At 40.1% G+C, this 20210-nt stretch overlaps 1 protein-coding gene across 1 annotated transcript in view; it reads left to right on the forward strand.

The window, feature by feature from the left end:
- FLT1 (fms related tyrosine kinase 1) overlaps window positions 1–20210 on the forward strand; it is a 177492-nt gene that overhangs the window by 29141 nt on the left and 128141 nt on the right. Inside the window, exon 4 of the mRNA XM_003797612.3 lies at window positions 19313–19437. Within this exon, the coding sequence (XP_003797660.1) occupies window positions 19313–19437 (125 nt within the window). The remainder of the gene's footprint in view (window positions 1–19312; window positions 19438–20210) is intronic.

Below are 20210 nucleotides of genomic sequence, written 5' to 3' on the forward strand. Positions count from 1 at the left end.
TTGTAATTATCCAGGTGCAGGATAAGTCTCAGGAGAACAGTTGGAAAATATTGACAGTAACTTCTTTTTAGCTGCTGTCAGCCTGATTTTGACTTTTTCAAATAGGCTAACATTTTATGTACTTCTGTTTTCATTATTTTATTAATTCTCTTTCTGAGAAAACTTGGTCTTCTGTTTCCATTTTTTATCAAACACTTCCATTGCAGGTTTATTAAAATAAATAAATCTTCTGATGATTCAGAGGATTGTCTCTGGGATTAATAAAAAGCCATTCATTTCCTCAGACACTATGTACATATTATCTGGTTATCAGTTAATTATTATTGAATATTTACTTGATACCATGTTATTCTGTTTGGAGGATTTCTGACTTAATAAGTATTTGCAGATTGTTGGTATTTCATTTTAGTTTTCTGTAAAAATGAGAAACCCTATTTAGACACATCTTTTAAAGAGGTAGATCTGTAGTTTGACAGGGTTTTGAGAAAAAGAATCAGGAGTATAGCTTTGTCTATATATCACCAAATCCAGCATATGAATTATGGACAAACTATTATTTTGGACATTATTGATTCCTGCTGTTCCTACCTAAGTACTGATTTGGACATAACATGTGATATATAGTGTACAGAAAAATCAATATTACCACTTTATAATTTCAACTTGTAAAAATCTGACAAACCTCTGACACAGTGTATTAAATCAATTTAAGTACTCAAGTAATTATATTGTCAGGTTAATTAAAATTTCCATCTCTGTTAAGTGTTTCACTTAAACAGTTTTATTTACATGATGCCATTTAATCCCCACAACAATCCAGAGAAGGGTTATTTTCTTCACTTCACAAGTGAAGGACCAAGAATGAGCTTCACATCGAGGCTATGTGGGGAGCCAGGAAGAGTGTTAGCAGCAGAATAAGGTGGTCAGATTTCCCTTCAGATTCTCAGTGACAGGAGGAGATGGGAAGGGGCAAACCTGGGGCTGGGAGACAGGTGGGGTCTGCTCTGTGCATCAAGGCAGGAGTGATGGGGTCCTGAGTTCACTGTGGTGAGGAGGAGAAGAGAGTTGGTAGATTTGAGGGATTCAGTTGGCCTGGGTCGGAGGTTGGGTGGGTGAGAGGAAAGGAGGACTCAAGGTGACCTTCAGAATTCTGGAAAGGGCAGTTAGGTAACCTGCTCCAGCCCCCTTAGCAGGGCGGGGCTTTGGTCCACTAAATTACATTGACGTGAAGGCATCATTATCAGTCATGTCTCTGGAAATACCCAGAGTATGGTGTTGACAAATGACTTTTGAATGAGACAGACCGAAGATGCTGTATATGTTTGTAAAAATTGCTTTTGTGAAAGTGAATTGAATTCTTCAATCATAGCTACAAAATTCCTGGTCAGAAAAACAAATTACAAAGTACCACTGATTACAAAATATTAAGTAGCAATGTTAGGGCTACTTAAATAGCGAGATTTTGTCTTTTCCTGGAGAGGAAAGGGAGCACTTTTGCACTTATTTCCTGATCCATCAGAGGACTTAATATTAATTATTAAGGACTTAATATCAATTATTAATTATTATAATATTAATAATTGTAACATATGAGCTATGACTGTAAAGTAAGAAAACTGCCCAGAACAGTTTTCTTGTGGCATTTCGGAGGTATTTAATACTTAATCAATGTCTCCAATTTAGTTAACAAGACCTTGTACTTAGCATATTGGCCTCTCCTGACCATGAAGTCAGCTTACATCCCTTCCCTCTTCAGCCTCAAGCTTTTAGGGGCTATTTAAATATAATGTCTTCTCCTTAAAAATTATCACTATAAAGCAAAAAATGGGAGGTGCAGTTGGATGAATCACTGCTAGTTATCACTGTGAGAGAAACCCTGCCTTTTCTTCTGTTTCTCTTTACTTGATCGTTTTCTCGCTGAGTCTATTAACACAAATCGGTTGGAGCATTTTCATAACAGATTTTTCTGCCATTGGTTTTCCCATATGCATAAAACTAATCAGATTTGCATCAACAACTTAATCTAATATACAATTATCTTAGATATTACCATGTTTCCCTGAAAATAAGGCCTACCCAAAAAATAAGCCCTAGCAGGATTTCTATGCATTGGTTAAATATAAGTCCTACCCTGATAATAAGACCTAGTGATACACTGCATAGCCACGCCATGCATTTCAGGGCAGAGAGGAAGATATCCCCTGAAAATAAGCCCTAGTGTGTCTTCTTGAGAAAAAAACATATATAAGACAGTATCTTATTTTCAGGGAAACACAGTAGAATTATCTATAAAACTATCAGACACCTTGGGTATGTAACTGAAAAGTAGTAAAATTTCTAACCCAGATATTCTGGGAGAGAATAATAATTATGCTTTTTTACATAAATATATTTAGTGGAGAAAAAGCTTTCCCTGGCTATGGGACCTTGAGCAAGTATAAAGCTTAACTCCGCAAATATTACGAGAAAGATTCAAGGCCCACATTAATACAGAACTTCAGATTTTCTTAAGAGCCTTTACAAAATTATCTCTAAGAAAAAAATGAAAATGGTATTTTTCCCATTTTTCTGAAAGAGAAAACAGCTTCAGTGAGTTGAGCAAGATAGACTGAGCTGATCAAGTGACAGCCAGGATAAGAATCCAGGTTCGATCCCCAGGTTAGGGTGATTTCCCCAACACAGGAGTTTCAGCTCCCAACTTCAAACTATGAACTAACTATGAACTAATATTCCTGGATTATATTGTTATTCAATTTTTTAAAATCTCAAATTTAATTGTTTTTCTTTGTGAGGAATGATAGGTTAAGCCGGTGTGTCAGAGTGTTTTCCAGAGCAATAGACCTTTGAAAAACAAAGCCTGATCCCAAAGAGTTTGTGTTGTCACCTCTTGGAGACACAGCCTTGTTTTGGCGCCATTTACTTACACCCTGTTTCACTGCTGCATTCCAGTTCACGCAACTTGGGAAAGAGACACAACTCTATTAAGTTGAGCAGAGCTTTTAAAAATGTGCGTCACAATCTATTAATGAGCTATGGAATCAAATTAGCGGGTTGCAACCAGCATTAAAAAAAAAAAGTAGAATAGAAAATATTCAAGTAAATTACAAACAGTAAGGGTGTTGTTTAGTGAAACTCTGTTTGTTGTTTCCATCTCATACACATGCTTACACATATCCATTATGCCTACATAAATGTAAAATATGAGTGTGTGTATGTGCTTTTTTTGGGTTTTTTTTTTTGAGACAGAGTCACATTATGTCACCCTTGGTATAGTGCTGTGCTGTCACAGCTCACAGCAACCTCAAACTCTTGGGCTTAAGCGATTCTCTTGTCTCAGCCTCCCAAGTAGCTGGTACTACAGGTGCCTGCCGCAATGCCTAGCTATTTTTTGGTTGTAGTTGTCATTGTTGTTTGGCAGACCAGGGCTGGATTCAAACACACCAGCTCTAGTGTATGTGGCTGGCACCCTAGCCTCTGAGCTACAAGCTTCAAGCCGTGTGTGTGTGTGTGTGTGTGTGTGTGCGCGCGCGCACACAAACCTGTGTTTAAAGGGTATAATTTAGGTAGGGCATGGTGGTTTATGCCTGTAATCCTAGGACTTTGGGAGGCTGAGGTTGGAGGATCCCTTGAGCACAGGAGTTCAAGACCACCCTGAGCAAGACTGAGACCCCTGTCTCCACTAAAAACAGGAAAAAAAAAAATTAGCCAGGCACAGTGGTGTGTGCCTATAGTCTCAGCTACTTGGGAGGCTGAGGCAGGAGGATTGCTTGAACTCAAGAGTTTCAGGTTGCTGTGAGCTAAGCTGAGGTTATGGCACTCTAGCCTGGGCAACAGAGTGAGACTTTGTCTCAAAAAACAACAAAAGGATATGACTTAAAATGTATTTCTTATTGTGAAACTCAGTATAATAAAAGTCATTTAAAAGTTACCAAACAAGGCCATTATCTATGCATTTTATTTAGGAAGGCAGTGCCAATTATAAGCACTGTGATTGATTATTTATTGTATTAATTATTTTATTATTATATTATCATTGTTATTTGCATATCACTACTGACACAGAGGCCTGGAGAAAACCTAATAGTAGGAGTAAGCCCTCTCCTTTAGTTGACGTGGGTACACTGCTAGTGTGTGTTCTGTGCAGTAGACTCATCTCATTCCTTGAAATGAGTTTCTGACAAATAGATTTGGCCTAGAAGTTTCTGTGAGCAGGAGTCTGTCTGCAGGTATTGATTACATACACGCCTGCGCCACGCACTGCCCTATTGTTTGTTCTGTGGGAGACTCAACAAGCAAAATTACGGAGTCCTATAGCTGAGACATTCCCAGTTCCTTTCTAGGACCACGGCTCACAGTTATGTGAGTATTTTTTTAAAGTATGGGTTTTATTTCTTAAAAGAATAAGTGCTATTCAACAGCGGGTCTCTGGGGAGTGATGAGGACTCCTTCAGTGCTCCTTCTGAGGACTGTGGTTGACCTTCTGTGAGGCATGGAGGTTTTTCCCGCACCGCCTTCCCTTCGCGTCCTTCCCAGATCTGACATAGTTTGGCACACACCCGAGATGCGCATCTGCACTGCCCAGCTAGGCCATGGCTGAGCAGATGGTGTCTGTTACCCAATTTGCCATGCCAGTGTGGCAAGTCCAGTAAAGAGGGCCCACATAACAAGGGGCCGTCAATGAGAGAGCCGTGATCTGCAGACCTGCTCTCGGAGCCTTGCTGCTCCCCCTTCCCCCACTCCCACCCCATGGCGATCAGAACCAGACTTGGCAGGTGGAAATGTGCAAAGGAGGCGCGCCCTTCCTCCAAAACTGAAAGGGAGGTACGGATGCTCTCCGTGCCGTGCAGGTCAGAACCGAGGTGGGCAGAGAGCATCGCGTGGCCACACAGATTGTCAGAGCCTCTAAAGTATTTCAATGGAATTATTGTCATAATTTTGTGAGAGAAACTTGAACGAGAAAATATTGTTTCTATTTATCGAAATTCTCCTTGCATGGAAAGTAGGCGAAAATAGTTAACATTTTTGTAGGAAGGAAACAATTATTAATTCTACCAAAGAAACGTCTTGGTCACACTGGCCAAATTATTTAGTTCCGGATTTCGTAGCGAATGGGTGGCACTATCTGTTGTTGCTCGGTTAATGTCTAGAGTCTTCCCTGGTTTTAATTTTCAGTTTTCAACATGGATTCATTCTCCTTCCCCATCCAGAGAGCTCCCCTCACCCCTGCCATACTCCTTTCATGTCTCTCCCCGACACATGGCTCTGAAATGTGTTTCTTCTAGCACAGAACTTCCAGGGAGAGTTGGTTTCCAAAGTTTCGGTCTCAGGGATTGTCTGTCATTCCTACCAGAGAGTCGCCTGAGCTCTCGCATCGCCAGGCGTCCCCAGGAAGCAGCAGATGGAGAAAGACCAGGTGCTGGGTTGTGTCTTTCTTCTCACAGTCTTTACCTGATGTGTTTGCTCAGGACACAGATGAACGTGTTGGGGTGCCAGTGTTTGGACTCGCAGCCTTTAGACGACATGTCTGGAAACCTAGGCAGGTTCCCTAAAATGGCTAGTCTGAGGCTGATTTGCATTTTCAGAATTCTCCTCCAAATGATGTTCCATCAAGCATTCCCAGGAATTTCCTGGCCTGTCCACATACAACTTCATCAAAAATCTAGTACAAGGTCAGATTCCGCTGGATTTTTTTTACAAAGTTTTGAAAGCAGGGAAACAAATATTTCTAGGGTTTAAAATACACACTGACGACATTGTTGTTTGGATTTTTCCTTGGGAAACAAACTCTTCTCCATCCTAGCTATGTGCTCCCTGTGGGGCTAACGCATGAAGGAGATTATCCATTCTATCCATCACCAGGCGACAGCTGATTAGGACCACATGGTGAGAGTTTAGAGAAAAGTAACTTAACTCTTAACCATTTTCCTTTCCAGCCACAGGAAAATTTGATGGAAGACATTCTTGATATCTCTAAGCCCTGCCATTTCACCTTTCCCTTCTTGAAACATTTCTGTCATTAGACACCGAGGGACCTTGGCTATAGGAAACACATGTGATTGGGACAGAAGCTACTCGTGTTGGTGGATTTGCTGGCGGTTGGGCACATTGCATCTTCTTTTCTCTGCATTCCTTGCGTTCATCAAGTATGTTCCTAGGAATTTCATCCTTAGCGCATGATGATACCTGTAAAACATTCGGATCATTTCCTCAGAGACAGAGCAATTCCTGGTGTTCCCTAAAATCCACACCAGAAAATCTGGGTGTGCCAGCTTTCTGGAGCTATGCGGCTAGGCCTTGCTAGCAACAACATAATTGTGTATCACCAGCATTTAGTCGAACTGCAAAAGTACTCAAAAATAATCTGCATGAACACAGTCATGAACCCACCTGGACACAATCTAAGACTTTGAAGAACTGATGACTGGCGTGCACTCGTGAAGCCTAAAAATGGCAGTGAAGGCCAAAGACAATAAAATTGATTATTACCTCCCATTTTTTCCCCAATAATTGAAAAGCGTGAAAAATGGTGGATCAAAACCTTGAGGTTTTAAGGATGTTTTTTACATCTCCCTCCAAGTAATCTTTTAAGAAACGTGAGCAAGGAACTTCTTTTAGAGGGAATCCCCTTGAGCGGAAAAGCCTTTAAGTTCTGGCGTTCCTTAACTTTAACAAGGCTAATGAAATACCTGCCCTGCCTGAGATGAGCAGGTGATCTATTTTGATCTTTATGGTCTTTCCAGTTCTGACACTCTACAGTTTGTCTTTAATTACTTGACATATTTGTTATTTTGTCATTTGATGCATTTTGCTGAGTTATGTTGGCAGTCATCTTGGCTGCCTGATTGTGCTATTATTCAGAATCGGTGCCTTACTGAAGCGGCACACACCCCTCCCTTCCTTCCTTCCTTCATCAAATGTCAATTAATAAGCTGTGCTTGAAACAACATGATCTGAGCTTCAGATTGGTCTCCAATTCCTGTTCTGATCCTTGCTAGGTCTTTGACTTTGGACAAATTGCTTAACAAGAAAAGTGGTTAATATTTAGATAGGTCTTACTTTCTGCTGGATGCCATCCTCAAACTCTTTGCATGTGTTAACAGATTTCATGCTCACTGCAACCCTGTGAAGTAGCACGGTCACATTTTAAATGTTTTATATATACATAGGTTTGTGTGTGTGTGTATATATATGTTTTTAAAAAGACTTTTTTTTTTTTCTCAGAGCAGTTTCAGGTTCATAACAACACTGAGAGGAAGGTACAGAGATTCCCCATAAGCCCTTCCTCCCCACGGACGTGCCCTCCCCCATTATCAACAGCCCCCACCTGAGTGGTAGACGCCCGACAAACCCTCTGTGCTCCACCTGCTCATCCCTTCCCGAAACCCAGTCCCTGGCAAATAGTGATCTTTTTAACTGTTTGCATAGTTTTGCCTTTTGCAGAATTCATATAGTTAAAATGAGACAGTATGTGTGTAGCCTTTTCAGCTTGGCTTCCTAATCTTAGTAATATGCATTTAAAGTTCCTCCATGTATTTTCATGGCTCAATAGCTCATTTCATTTTATTGCTGAATAATATTCCACTGCATGAATATAGCACGGCTTATTCAGGATATTAATAATTTGGGTAATTATTAATAAAGCTGCCATAAACATCCATCTGAACATGTGTTTTCTACTCCTTTGGAGAACAACATGACGCCTGCATTATATGGTAAATGTATGTTTAGCTTTATAAGAAATGGCCAAACTGTCTTCCCAAGTGGCTGCACCATTTTGCACTCCCACCGGCAGTGAAGTGCTTATGTAGTAAGTAGTACCCCATGTTCCAGCATTTGGTGCTATTGTAGTAGTACCTCACGACTATTTTAGTTTGCATTTATCTGATGATATACGATGTGGGGCCCCTTTTCATATGCTTAGCAGGCATCTGTATGTCTGCTTTGAGGAGATGTCTATATAACTAATTTGGTAAAACAGACCCATTTTAAATAGGGTTGATTTCTTACTGTTGAGTTTTAAGAGTTCTCTGTGTATTTTGGATAACAGTCCTTCATCAGCTGCATCTTTCTCCCAGTGTTTGACATCTCCTGATGTTGTCTTTTGCAGATCCGAAGTTTCTGATTTTAATGAAGTCCAGCTTATTAATTCTTTCTTTTGTGGATTGTGCCTTTGGTGTTGTACCTGAAAAGTCACTGCCATGTTCAAGATCATCTAGGTTTTCTCCTATCTTATATTGTAGGCGTTTTATAGTTTCGCATTTTACCTATACATCTATGATCCATTTTGAATTGAGTTTTGTGACAAGTGTAAAGTCTACGTCTAGCCTTTTTTTTTTTTTTTGCATGTAGATGCGTAGTTGTTCCAGCATTATTTGTTGAAAAGACTATTTTTGCTCCATTGTATTGCCTGTGCTCCTTTGTCAAAAATGAGTAGACTGATTTCTGCAGGTCTAGTGCTGGGCTTTCTATTCTGTTCTGTATCTCCATTTGCCTCTTCTTAGGCCAATATCACACTGTCTTGGTTACCATAGCTTTATAGTAAGTCTTGAACTGAGTAGCGTTAATCCATCAACTTCATTCTCTTTAATAATGTGTGGGATATTTTGGATCTCTTCCCTCTCCAGCTAAACTTTTCAATCAGTTTATCAGGATCCACAGAAAAACTTCCAGGATTTTGATTGGAATTTATTGATACCTTGGTTTTGTTCACCATAGTTTTATACTTTTCTTCATATGTGTAGATTCTTATATTCTGTTATATTTATGCCTGTTTGACTCCTTTAGGTGATAATGCAAATGGTATTGTGTTTTAAATTTCAATTCTGTTTGTTCATTAGGGGTATATAGGCAAGTGATTGACTTGAGTGATTTTAACTGTGTCCTGCCAGCTTTCTATAATCACTTATTAGCTCCAGGGTTTTTTACGATTCTTTTTGGATTTGCCATATAAATGATCATGTCATCTGTGAACAAAGACAGTTTTACTTTTCTCTTTTCACTCTATATACCTTTTATTTCCTTTTCTTGACTTAACTGCATTAATTAAGAATTCTAGAATATGGGCAGCGCCTGTAGCTCAAAGGAGTAGGGCACTGGCCCCACATGCCGGAGGTGGCAGGTTCAAACCCAGCCCTGGCCAAAAACTGCAAAGAAAAAAAAAAAAAAGGATTCCAGATCAATGTTGAAAGGGAGTAGTGATGGGGGCATCCTTGCCTTGTTCTGACCTTGGTGGAAGTGTTATCATATTCATCTCCATCTTACAGAATTGTTAAGCAACTTGCCCAAGCTTATAGATTAGTACATGGCAGAGATGGCAACAAAGTTCTTGCCCTTAACCACTTCTTATATACATAAAACGTTCATATGTACAGGAGTTCATATATACAAAAAACGTCTGGCCAGTGTTTGGTGTGTAGTACACACTATGTGTGAGTGTTTATTATTACTACTACTGTTGTTATTATCATATCTTGAGCTTGCTTCCTCATCTGTAAAATGAGAAGAGTATTACTTCCTGGGGTTGTTCGGATACTAACTGTGATAATATACATAGCCTAACACTCAGGAGGACTAATCAGAAGTAATCCTATGTGTGAAAGGCACTGTTCTGGGCAGAGTAGGAAGTCCAAAGATGATACTTTGGGGCCTACAGTTTGGTAGGTCAAATAAAATAGGTTACAACTGACTGTACTGCAGAGAACTGTGGGGAGCATCTGCCTGGCACACTCCCCACCCTTCCCTACTCTCCCCCCTAGCTCTTCTGTGCCAGCTTACTCTTACTCAGTTTTCATGTCTCAAGTTAAACATCACCCCTTCTGGGAAGACACCTATGACTCACCCAGACTAGAGGAGATGCTTCTACGTATCTTCTTTCACACAGGATTCACCTCTTCAGAAGCTCTGTGAGCATCAGGACTACCGAGTCTATCTGATTTACCGAGCCCGCTCCAGGACGCAATACAAGGTCTAGTACATAGAAGGTGCTCAGTAAATGTTTGATAGGCTGAGCGCAGTGGTTCATGCCTATAATCCTAGCACTCTGGGAGGCCAAGGTGGGATGGATTGCCTGAATTCAGAAGTTCAAGACCAGCCTGAGTAAGAGTGAGGCCTTATCTCTACTAATAATAGAAAAAAAAAAAAAATAGCCAGGCATTGGGGTGGATGCCTACAGTCCCAGCAACTTGGGAGGCTGAGGTAAGAGGATTGCTTGAACCCAGCAATCTGAGGTCACTGTGAGTTATGATGCCATGGCATTCTCTACCCAGGGAGAAAGAGTGAGACTCTGTCTCAAAAATTAAATGAAATAAAATAAAGTAAAAGTTGGTTAAATGAAAGAAATGTGGAATTTTAAATTTACATTAGTCATACCTGGTTTCTCTGACTTCAAAGAGGAAATTTGAGGGCACACTGAGCAAATAAGCCAAACCTGGGGGCCAAAATTCGTGTCATGTGACTGAATCATGATATAAAAAATTTCCAACAGACTAGAGCTGTGAACTGTGATTAGCAAAATTAGATTTGACAGGAATGAATGTAAAGGCCTGTATTTGGCATGCAAACCCCACTAGCTACCCAAGTTCTACATGGGGGGCACTGTGGCTGGGGTAGCACACACGGGAAAGACCTCAGGCTTTAGTTGACTCCACATTCACACACATACACACAAAATCCAACCTCAGGTTGCATTAATAAATATATAATGTTTACAGTAAAGGTGGGACCAGACTTACTATTTGGTTTACACTTCAAGAAGGACATAAAAACAGAAATTTCTGAAGCATGTGTTTCTGGCTTCTAGCTGGAGGCTCTGCCTCCCAGCCTACTGGAATCCTTTATGAGAAATCAAGATATCCTTTCCCAAAAAAATCCCCATAAAAAACAAGAGTTTCAAACAAATTATTTAACCCTTCTATACTTCATTGCCAGCATTTGAGTAATTTGATGGTTTTATTATTTTCATTGGCAGGGAAATTTTGAAAAAGTAATTGAAAAAAGTAAAGAACTAGCTGGGAAAATAGCAGACATGAGTGTGATCGTCTCCTTCAAAGTTTTCTTATGTAAAAAAGAGATTAAGCATCATCTTTCTAATGTAAGAGGACATCTAATCCCAGATGGCAGAATAACTATCTAAGAATGAAAGAAGCACCGCAGGCAGGACCTTCCCACTATTGACAGTCATTAAGCACCTGGTGAATGTCACCATTGATATCTGGCTCCGACTCACTGCAGATGTCATCTCATTTCATTATCACAACAGCCCAATGAGATAAGTTCTGTTACCAGTCTTCTTCTACAGAGAAGTTGCAGAAAATCACTAGTGTTCAAGGTTGCATACTTCCTTTATTATCAAACCAAACTTCGGGCCCTCGTCTGGTTGACTCCAAAGACTCTGGTCTTTCCAACCCGTCCTTTTTTGAGTTTCTACCCAATTCCCTCAGACCCTGGGTGCAGTATTGGTGGGGGGAGGAGGCAGTGTGGGCAAGGCTGTGGGGCAGGGATGCAAACTGAAAGTGTGCAGGCCACATTCAGCTGGCACACATGTTTTGATTGGCAGGCACAGCATTTTTGGCTGCCAATGCTTAATCATTGGAAGAGGTCAGATAAAAATCTGATTTCTTGCTTATCTTTAAATGCTGGAAATTCTAGCCATGCTGGCCCATATTTCCACTTGGCAACAACCACTTGCAGCAAGCAGGGACTGCCGTCTCTAGGCACGGGCCCCACATTCTCAATGCCACCACTCCCCTCATTTCACATCCAGCTCCTCCACTCACGGGCCTTCTTTGCCCGGCTCCCCACAGGATGTCAGTGTGCCACACTTAGTGTGAACATTCCAATTACATAACAAATCATGAGTTTGGGAACAGAAAAGTGCCCAGCCATGTTCTAGCTGGGGAAGCTGAGTCCCCAAGAGTCCCAGGGTGGCACAGGTCATCAGCGCAGCACACTGACAGAACCTGACTCCTGATTCCTCCTGCACCATGAAAGGAATACTATCCTGATGGGGTGCATCAAGGCTTCTCTCTAGGGAGAGCTCAGTGCCCCAGAAGGAGAAGAGTTCTCTCACACTTGAAGGAATTTCCTCCCTAGTCTCCCTAGTGTGAGAGAGGAGTCCAACTCCATTTTTCACACATGGCATTGTTTAAATAACATTTGTTAAAAAGATGATTATTCCCCCATTGAACAGTCTTGTTGAACATCAGTTGACCATAGACACCTGGGCAAATTTCTTGATTCTGAGTTCCTTTCCACTATCTACATTCATCCTTATGCCAGTACCACACTGTCTTCATCATTACTGCCTATAGTTTTAGTTTAGAAATTGAGTCTTGCAATTTTTTTGTTCTTTTGGTTTTCCTATTCTGGATCTCTGCAATTCCATATAAATTTTGGAATCATCCTATCAATTTCTATAAGGAGCTTGTCTGGGATTCTGATCAGGATTGCATTGACTCTGTAGATCAGTTTGGGAAGTATTGACATCTATGAACATGGAATGTTTCCCTACTTATTTGTATCTTCTTTAACTTATTTTCACAACGTTTTATAGTTTTAAATGTATAAGTTTTTCACTTGTTTTGTGAAACATATTCCTAAATACTTCATTCTTTTTGATGCTCTTATAAATGGGATTATTTTCTTAATTTCATTTCAGATTATTCATTGCAAGTGTATAGAAATGTAACTCATTTTTGTGCATTGATCTTGTATCCTGCTATCTTGCTGAACTCATTTATTTGTGCCAGTAGTTTTTACTGGATTCTTCAGCCTTTTTTAAAATCATGTCATCTAAAATAGAAACTGTAGGGCTGGGCGCCGTGACTCTTGCCTGTAATCCTAGCACTCTGGGAGGCCAAGACAGGTGGATTGCTTGAGCTCAGGAGTTCAAGACCAGCCTCAGCAAGAGCAAAACCCATCTCTAAAAAATAGCTGGGCATTGTGGTAGGCGCCTGTAGTCCCAGCTACAGGGGAGGCTGAGGCAAGAGGATCACTTGAACCTGAGAGTTTGAGATTGCTGTGACCTATTATGCTATGGCATTCTACCCAAGACTCTGTTTCCATAAAAAAAAAAAAAGAAAAGAAAAGAAAAGAAAGGAAGGAAGGAAGGAAGGAAGGAAGGAAGGAAGGAAGGAAGGAAAATAGAAACTGTTTTTCAAAGTAATGGCATCTTGATCTTTCCAATCTGGATGCCTTTAACTTCTCTTTTCCTTTTTTCTTTTCTTTTCTTTCTTTCTTTCTTTCTTTTTTACCTAATTGCCCTGGCTAGAACCTCTAGTACACTGTTGAATAGAAGCTGTGACAGTGGACAATCCTGTCGTACTTCACTGTGAAGTTATGATACTCGCTGTTAATTTTTTTGTAGATGCCATTTATCAGGTTGAGGAAGTTCTATTCTATTCCTAGTTTTCCGAGTGCTTTTATCATGCACGGGGTTTGGATTTTGGTCAGATACCCCTTGTGACTTGAGATGATAATGTGGTTTTTGGTTTTTATTCTATTGACATGGCATATTAATTATATTGATTTTTTTATATTAAACCAATCTTGTATTCTTGTAACAAATCCCACATGGTCATTGTGTATAATTCTTTTTATATGTTCCTGGATTTAGTTTGACAGTATTTTGTTGTGTTCTTTTCACATCCCTATTTATAAGAGAGATCATCTGTAGTTTTCTTGTGATGTCTTTGGTATCTGTATCAGATTAATGCTAGTCTCATAAAATGAGTTGGAAACTTTTCCCTTCTCGTCTGTTTTTTGGAAAAGTTTGTGAAAACTGGTTTTAGTTCAAGTTTGGTAGAATTCACTTGCCATCTGGCCTTGGCTTTTCCTGATGTAAAGTTTATCTTAATTACTAATTTAAGCTCTCGCTATAGATCATTTTTGGTTATCCAATTGGTGTTAAGTTCATTTCAGTAGTTCGTGTCTTTCGAGAAAATTTATCCATTTCACCTGTTACCTACTAACTTATTGGCATGCAGCTGTAATATTGTTTACAGTGCTTTTAATTTTAGTAATGTTAGTGGTAATGTCCATTGTTTCATTTCTGATCGTAGTAATTTAAGTCTTCTCACTCTTTTTCTTGGCTTGGCTGGACAGAGTTTTGTTGGTTGTGTTCATCTTTGCAAAGAACCAGCTTTTGGTTTCTGTTCTCTTCCCTTAATGCCTATTAACCTTTATTATCTCCTCCCTTCTGCTTGCTTTATGTTTAGTTTGTTCTTAGTGTTCCAAGATGGAAGTTTAGGTTACTGGTTTGAGATTGTTCTTCTTTTACAGTATAGCCATTTATAGCTGTAAATTTCCCTCAAAACACTATTTCTGCTTCATCCTGTAAGTTTTGGTAAGTTGTGTCTTCATTTCCATTCATTCCAAAGTATTTTCTAATTTCTCTTTTGATTCCTTCTTTGACCCATTAGTTATTAAAGAGTGTGTTATTTAATTTTCACATATTTTTCAATTTCTCAAATTTCTCCCTGGCATTGACTTCTAATTTCATTACACTGTAATCACACAATATAGTTTGTATTATTTATATCCTTTTAAAGTTATAGAGGTTTATTTTGTGGTCTATCCTAGAGAATATTCCATGAGCATGATGTGAAAACTCAAGTCTAGATAGGGCCCTCTTCATGGGATTGGTTGGTTTCTCATCCTTTCTACTTCATCTTCAATAAATAAAAATCATATCCTTTTGAAAATAATTAGGAGTCCTCATGAGCAGGACTTAATGGTAAGAAAATTGAAATTAAAAGGAAAAGAAATCAGGAAAACGTTGATAAAAATCATAAAAATGTACATGTACTAGAAAACAAAGTGTTCACTCTTGAACCTCTCCTCAAATAAAAAACGCTCCCTAAATTTTGGGGATCATTGACTTACTCTCAGCCCAGCGGAAGTACTCCCAGGTAACGCCAGCTGGAAGCGGAGTAGACAGAGGATGGCACGTGGGGCCTTTGTGTCTGTGCCCTTACAGTGCCGGCATGAGCACAGATTTCCAAAGGAAAAAACACCTTTAAAAAATAGACATAATTCCACTCTGAGCAAGGGTCCTCGTTTGATCTTTCCCTGTGCCCAAGCCGGCTTGCTGTTCTGAGGGATAAGTGACAGCCCGGTCACTCCCTCTGGGTGAGAAAACCTCATATTCTGTGCCAGTTTCCTGTCACTGCTTTGAGCTGAGAGTTCAGAGAGGTGAAGGCAGCGCGACCCCCACCTAACTATGTGCTGGCATGAGGCCCTGGTGACAGTGTGTCTGCGCTGCCAGGACACCGGCCGGCTTGGGAGCAGCTTCTTCCTCACTCTTTCAACAACCAGCCAATTTGGTCTCAGGAAACCACTCTGCAGTGCTGGCTCGGTTTGGAAGTCATTTTTAATTTTGTGACAAAGATAAATGTCCCCTATGGGAGTAGTTAGTAGTTTTACTGGTGATATTAATGGATCCATGACCTCTTCTGTATCTATGGCCCTACAAAACAAAATGTGTTTATATTATAATATGTCAGGCAACTTAATTCTTAGCCCTTCCTTGAATAAGATTGCAGAGGAAATATACTATTAATATGCCCAGAGAGGACGCTGTGTGTGTGTGTCTATGCACACAAGTTCATTTGCAAACACAATGGATTTTTATAATGCCTATTCTGACTGTCCCAAACTATATGTTTTAAATTGTATTGGATGGACAGGAATCACTGAAGTTCTGACATCTTTGAACAGAATTTCAGGGGGTCCTGTGATGAAATTGGTACTGACTTTTAAAGGCCAATAGCTATCGCAAAATTTAAGAGTTTGTGGGATCTAAAATAACAAAGGGAAAGAAGAAATTCAAAGGCATATTGAATTAGCCTCTTCTGTTCTCATGTGGGTTTGGCATTCATTAGTCCAGAAATGACTACACTAATGTTTACTATTTCCTGTAGGAACTTTTCATGCCAGTGTCTTTTGTTGAAATTGTTTCTTAAGGAGACAGTAAATTAAGTATGAAGGATTTATAGTTTAGTTAAATGAATTAAACCATTTCCTGGTGTTTGTGTTTACCTTGGGACTCACAAAGGAGACAAAAAAAAAAAAAAAAAGACTCATAGGAGGAAGGAAAGGAATGATCAAATCCCAATAGTCCCGGGCTGAATGACTAGCTCAGCAACTTTATTTAAAGAAGGAATTTAATGCTGATAAGGAACCCTTGTCTCTGTATAATTAACTTTTCCTCTCTGCATATGTTACTACACCTATTGAGATTTTCTAATAAATATACATATAACTTTATTCACTGTGACAGTTAATGTCTCATTCAAGCATAGAAGACAAATCTAAAGTACATCAAATGCAAAATGTATAGTTTACCTTCAAGAAAAAGGAATGCTACTTTATAATTTGATTTTGACTTTAAAAATTAAAATACTTTATAGGGGTACAGGTGAATCTTTCTAAGAGTAGAATGTGAATGTTTTAAAGCAATAACTGAGAAAATGACATGAAGGCTGTGTTGACCAGTTGATGGAAGTATTTCAGATTGCATGTGAAAACCCCACACTGTACCCCAGAAGTGCATTAATGTACATAGTTACCGTTCAATAAAAAAAAAAAAAGAAAAAAAAATTAAAATACTGTGATAAAATAATGCATGAGCATTCTAAAAAGACTGACAAATACAGAAAGTAAATAAGAAACATTAATAACCTATAAAGCTGCTACTTGAAGATAATCATTGTTAACAATTTAATGTATTTGTTTCCAATCTTTTTTTCTATGCCATTTATATAAATACGTATTTATACTTTTTATAGTTAAGATGATGAGTTAATTTGTGATTTTCATACCTACCCACCCTACCTCCATAAGTTCAAGTGTCTGATAATAATAATAATTAAAAAAAGAAAATTAACAGCTAATACATAGGACTAAAGAAGGCCAGTTACTATTTTAAGTGCTTTACATACATTTAATTCACATGATCCTTATAATATTCCTTTGACATAGATTTTGCAGATGAGTCACAGGGGGTAAAATGCTTTATTTGCTCAAAGTCTCCTAGCTACAAAGGATGAGAACCAAGATTCAAACCCAGGCTGTGAGCGTGTCCTCTGATTAATCCCCGTGACGTGTTGCCTTCCTCTCACAACCCCATCCTCTGATGTTCGTCTCCTTTTCACAATTTCTCTAACACCATACACTATGGCAGGGCACTTAACTTTCCTGACTGAACATGTGAAAATCAGCCTCCATCCACATAAACCATTGTCACCTGCAGCCCTTCCGGAGCAGGCAGCCAGAGATTCAGCCCCTGGGGAAGGAGCCCTGGATTGGAGCAGGAGAGATTAACTGCCAGGCCTGGCTCTGTCATCCAGACAACTCACATCATTCGTTTACACCTCTCTTCTCATCTGTAAAATGATAGGGCTGGATAGCTATTCACAAATTCATTCATTCCGTACACTAGAGACAGGGAAGAATACGATCCTTTTATCTCCTCTAGGAATTCATCATCCGAGGAATACCCAGAGAAATAAACTGCCAGTTCAGCATTTGCTGTTGTAACAGGACCCCTGGGGGTGCAGGGAGAGTCCCTGGGGTGGGCCAGGGTAGAGAAGGATACAGGAAGGAAGAGGGCTTGCTAAGACCTCCCAGAGGACAAAGTGAGTGTATAAACAGGGGCTTGGGCTGTGAGCCGGGCGGTGAAAGGTCTCTCTAGGGCCCTCTCTAGTTCTCACATCTGTGCCTCCATCCCACACTGCTGCGGGCAGACGATCCCATCTGTGGCAGGCTACAGCAATGCCCACAGTTTTTTTTTTTTTTTTTTTTCTTTTGGGGCTTGAAATTACAGGAATTTATTGTCTTAGAGTACTGAAATCAAGGTGTGAGCAGGGCCACGCCCCTCTGATATCTGCAGGGAACTCCTCCCTTGCCTTTTCCTTCATTCTGGTGTTGTCCGCAATACTCAGAAAGCCTGGACTTGGAGCTGCATCACACCAGTCTCCGCCCGTCTTCATGTCGCCTAAGTCTGTACAGCTTGTATACTATCTACACAGGGCTGTCCTACAAAGAAGCCAATCCTAGAGGATTAGAGGCCCATTCTTACTTAGCTAAGTAATTACATTGGTAACAACCCTCCTTACAGATGAGGTCACATGCACAAGTACAGGGGGACTTCAGCGTGTCTCCTGAGGGAGAACAAATTCCATCCAGAAAATCACTGTAGCCACTATCTAGTTTGGGCAACCATTGCCTGCTCATGGCTTTTGTTTCTCTTTAAAATCATTCTCCACTCAGAATGGAGTCATTCTCCAGCACCCAGAGTGAGCTTCCTAACCAGAGATCTGAAAGAGGACCAGCAAGCTGGTGGAGGTGTGGAAGCCTCGCTGGTTCTTTCATGTCTAGATGGAAAGAGTTCGCAGGATTCCTTTCCACTTGAGCATAAGAGGCTGGAGCCAAGGGAATGGGGGAACATCAGAACCCAAAGATACTGAACAGATCATTGCCCGAGGATGTCAATGGAGTCCTGACAACTGGGACAGGGTAGACTGGGAGAATGTTTTAAAAGGCTCTCACACTCCTTCTGCTTTCCTGGAGAATTACGGGGAAGCTGAACAGTGGTTTGAATCCTACTCTGAGACTGGCCAGGTGCCACACTTTTTAAGGAGGTATTTAATGATTATTTAAAGCCTTTTCCAGACCTCTCTGCAGGCGCTCACACATACTTTGCTGTTAGTCGATGAGAAGGGCATACGAAAGAAACAGACCTCATATGCACGTGAAATATATTCAACACTACTTCTCCTGCCGCTCCCCACCCCCCTAAACAGCTCAGATCTTATTATTATTTGTTGCCTGGAAAGGCCTAGAGAACCTTTAAGTCCTGCTTCTGTCATTTAAATGACAATCCCCTGCCCAGCTGGCTGCCCTTCTGCATCACCTCTAACTCTCCGGAGGTTGTTGACTGTCACCACTGCATCTAGGTCCTTTGAGCTCTTACAAAGGCGCTGGAGGGCGCCTCCCGGAACACTTAGCATAGCTGTGGTAAAAAGTTTATGCAAAATATTCTCCTTTCTCTCTGACTGCACTTGTCACAGTTGCCTATTAGAGCATCAGGGCAATCTGATCGAAGGCCGAGAACTGAACAAGAAATCCAGTTTATTCTTTTTCTGAGCAGAAACACAGAGGGCCAAATTCAGAAACAAAGAATGTGGATTTGTGGATTCCACTAAGGGGAGGACGGGTAACTGTGGCAGTGTCCATATTACTGCGCCAGCGGCAACGTCTGCATGCTTATATTTCAATTGTTCATGTATATATATTTCGTTTTTTTCTCATTCAGATACAGGTAGACCTTTTGTAGAGATGTACAGTGAAATACCTGAAGTCATATACATGACTGAAGGAAGGGCGCTCGTCATTCCCTGCCGGGTCACATCACCTAACATCACTGTTACATTAAAAAAGGTAAAACTGAGCATTGCTACTCTCAGAATATTTTTACTGCAAATGAGCATAATTAAGTTTTAATCATTTTTATCTCTCTGGAATAATTTCCTTTCAAACATTTGGGCTTCTCAGTGGACTTTTCTGGACCATTCTCTTACTATAAACTATAAGAAGTTATACCTGTGCATGTATGGAAATAGAATAAGATGACAACATCTTCAGGATAAATCTAAGTGAATAATAAAAGAACTAAAAACTTGTCTGTATTGCCACAGGTCTGAGGGTAGGCAAATGTGAGAAATACCGACTGCTTATGTGAATTAATAATTTAGCAGAGAGCAGTTCATCCAGATTATTGCCAAAGTCAGAACTGTTGCCAGAATGCCTGGTTCTCCAGGCACTGCCGCTCACTTCATGCATACGGAGCTTTTGACAAAGGTGACAAAAGGCTTATCTCCTGCTGGGCATCCAAACTTAGCCTCCTAGGGAAAAAAGGGGAGTGCATGGGAAGAAAGCCATAGGTGAGCCTTTTCTTTACGTTATGTTATAAAATGTACCCCTGGAAAAAGAATCTAATAAAGACAAAAATAAATGATATTCTAGTTAATTAATCAGCAATAAGAATTAGGAGTACTTTAGGATTAAGAAATGGATGAAAACTTCCCTAATGGAAAACAGTACTAAATTCTGACAGCGTAGAGTTTTAAGATAAAATGTAAGACTTCCGGCTCAGCGCCTATAGCTCAACCGGCTAAGGCGCCAGCCACGTACACCTAAGGTGGCGGGTTCGA

The sequence above is a fragment of the Otolemur garnettii genome, unplaced genomic scaffold (genome assembly GCF_000181295.1).
Source record: "Otolemur garnettii isolate 467f Iridium unplaced genomic scaffold, OtoGar3 scaffold00120, whole genome shotgun sequence".
Taxonomy (NCBI): domain Eukaryota; kingdom Metazoa; phylum Chordata; class Mammalia; order Primates; family Galagidae; genus Otolemur; species Otolemur garnettii.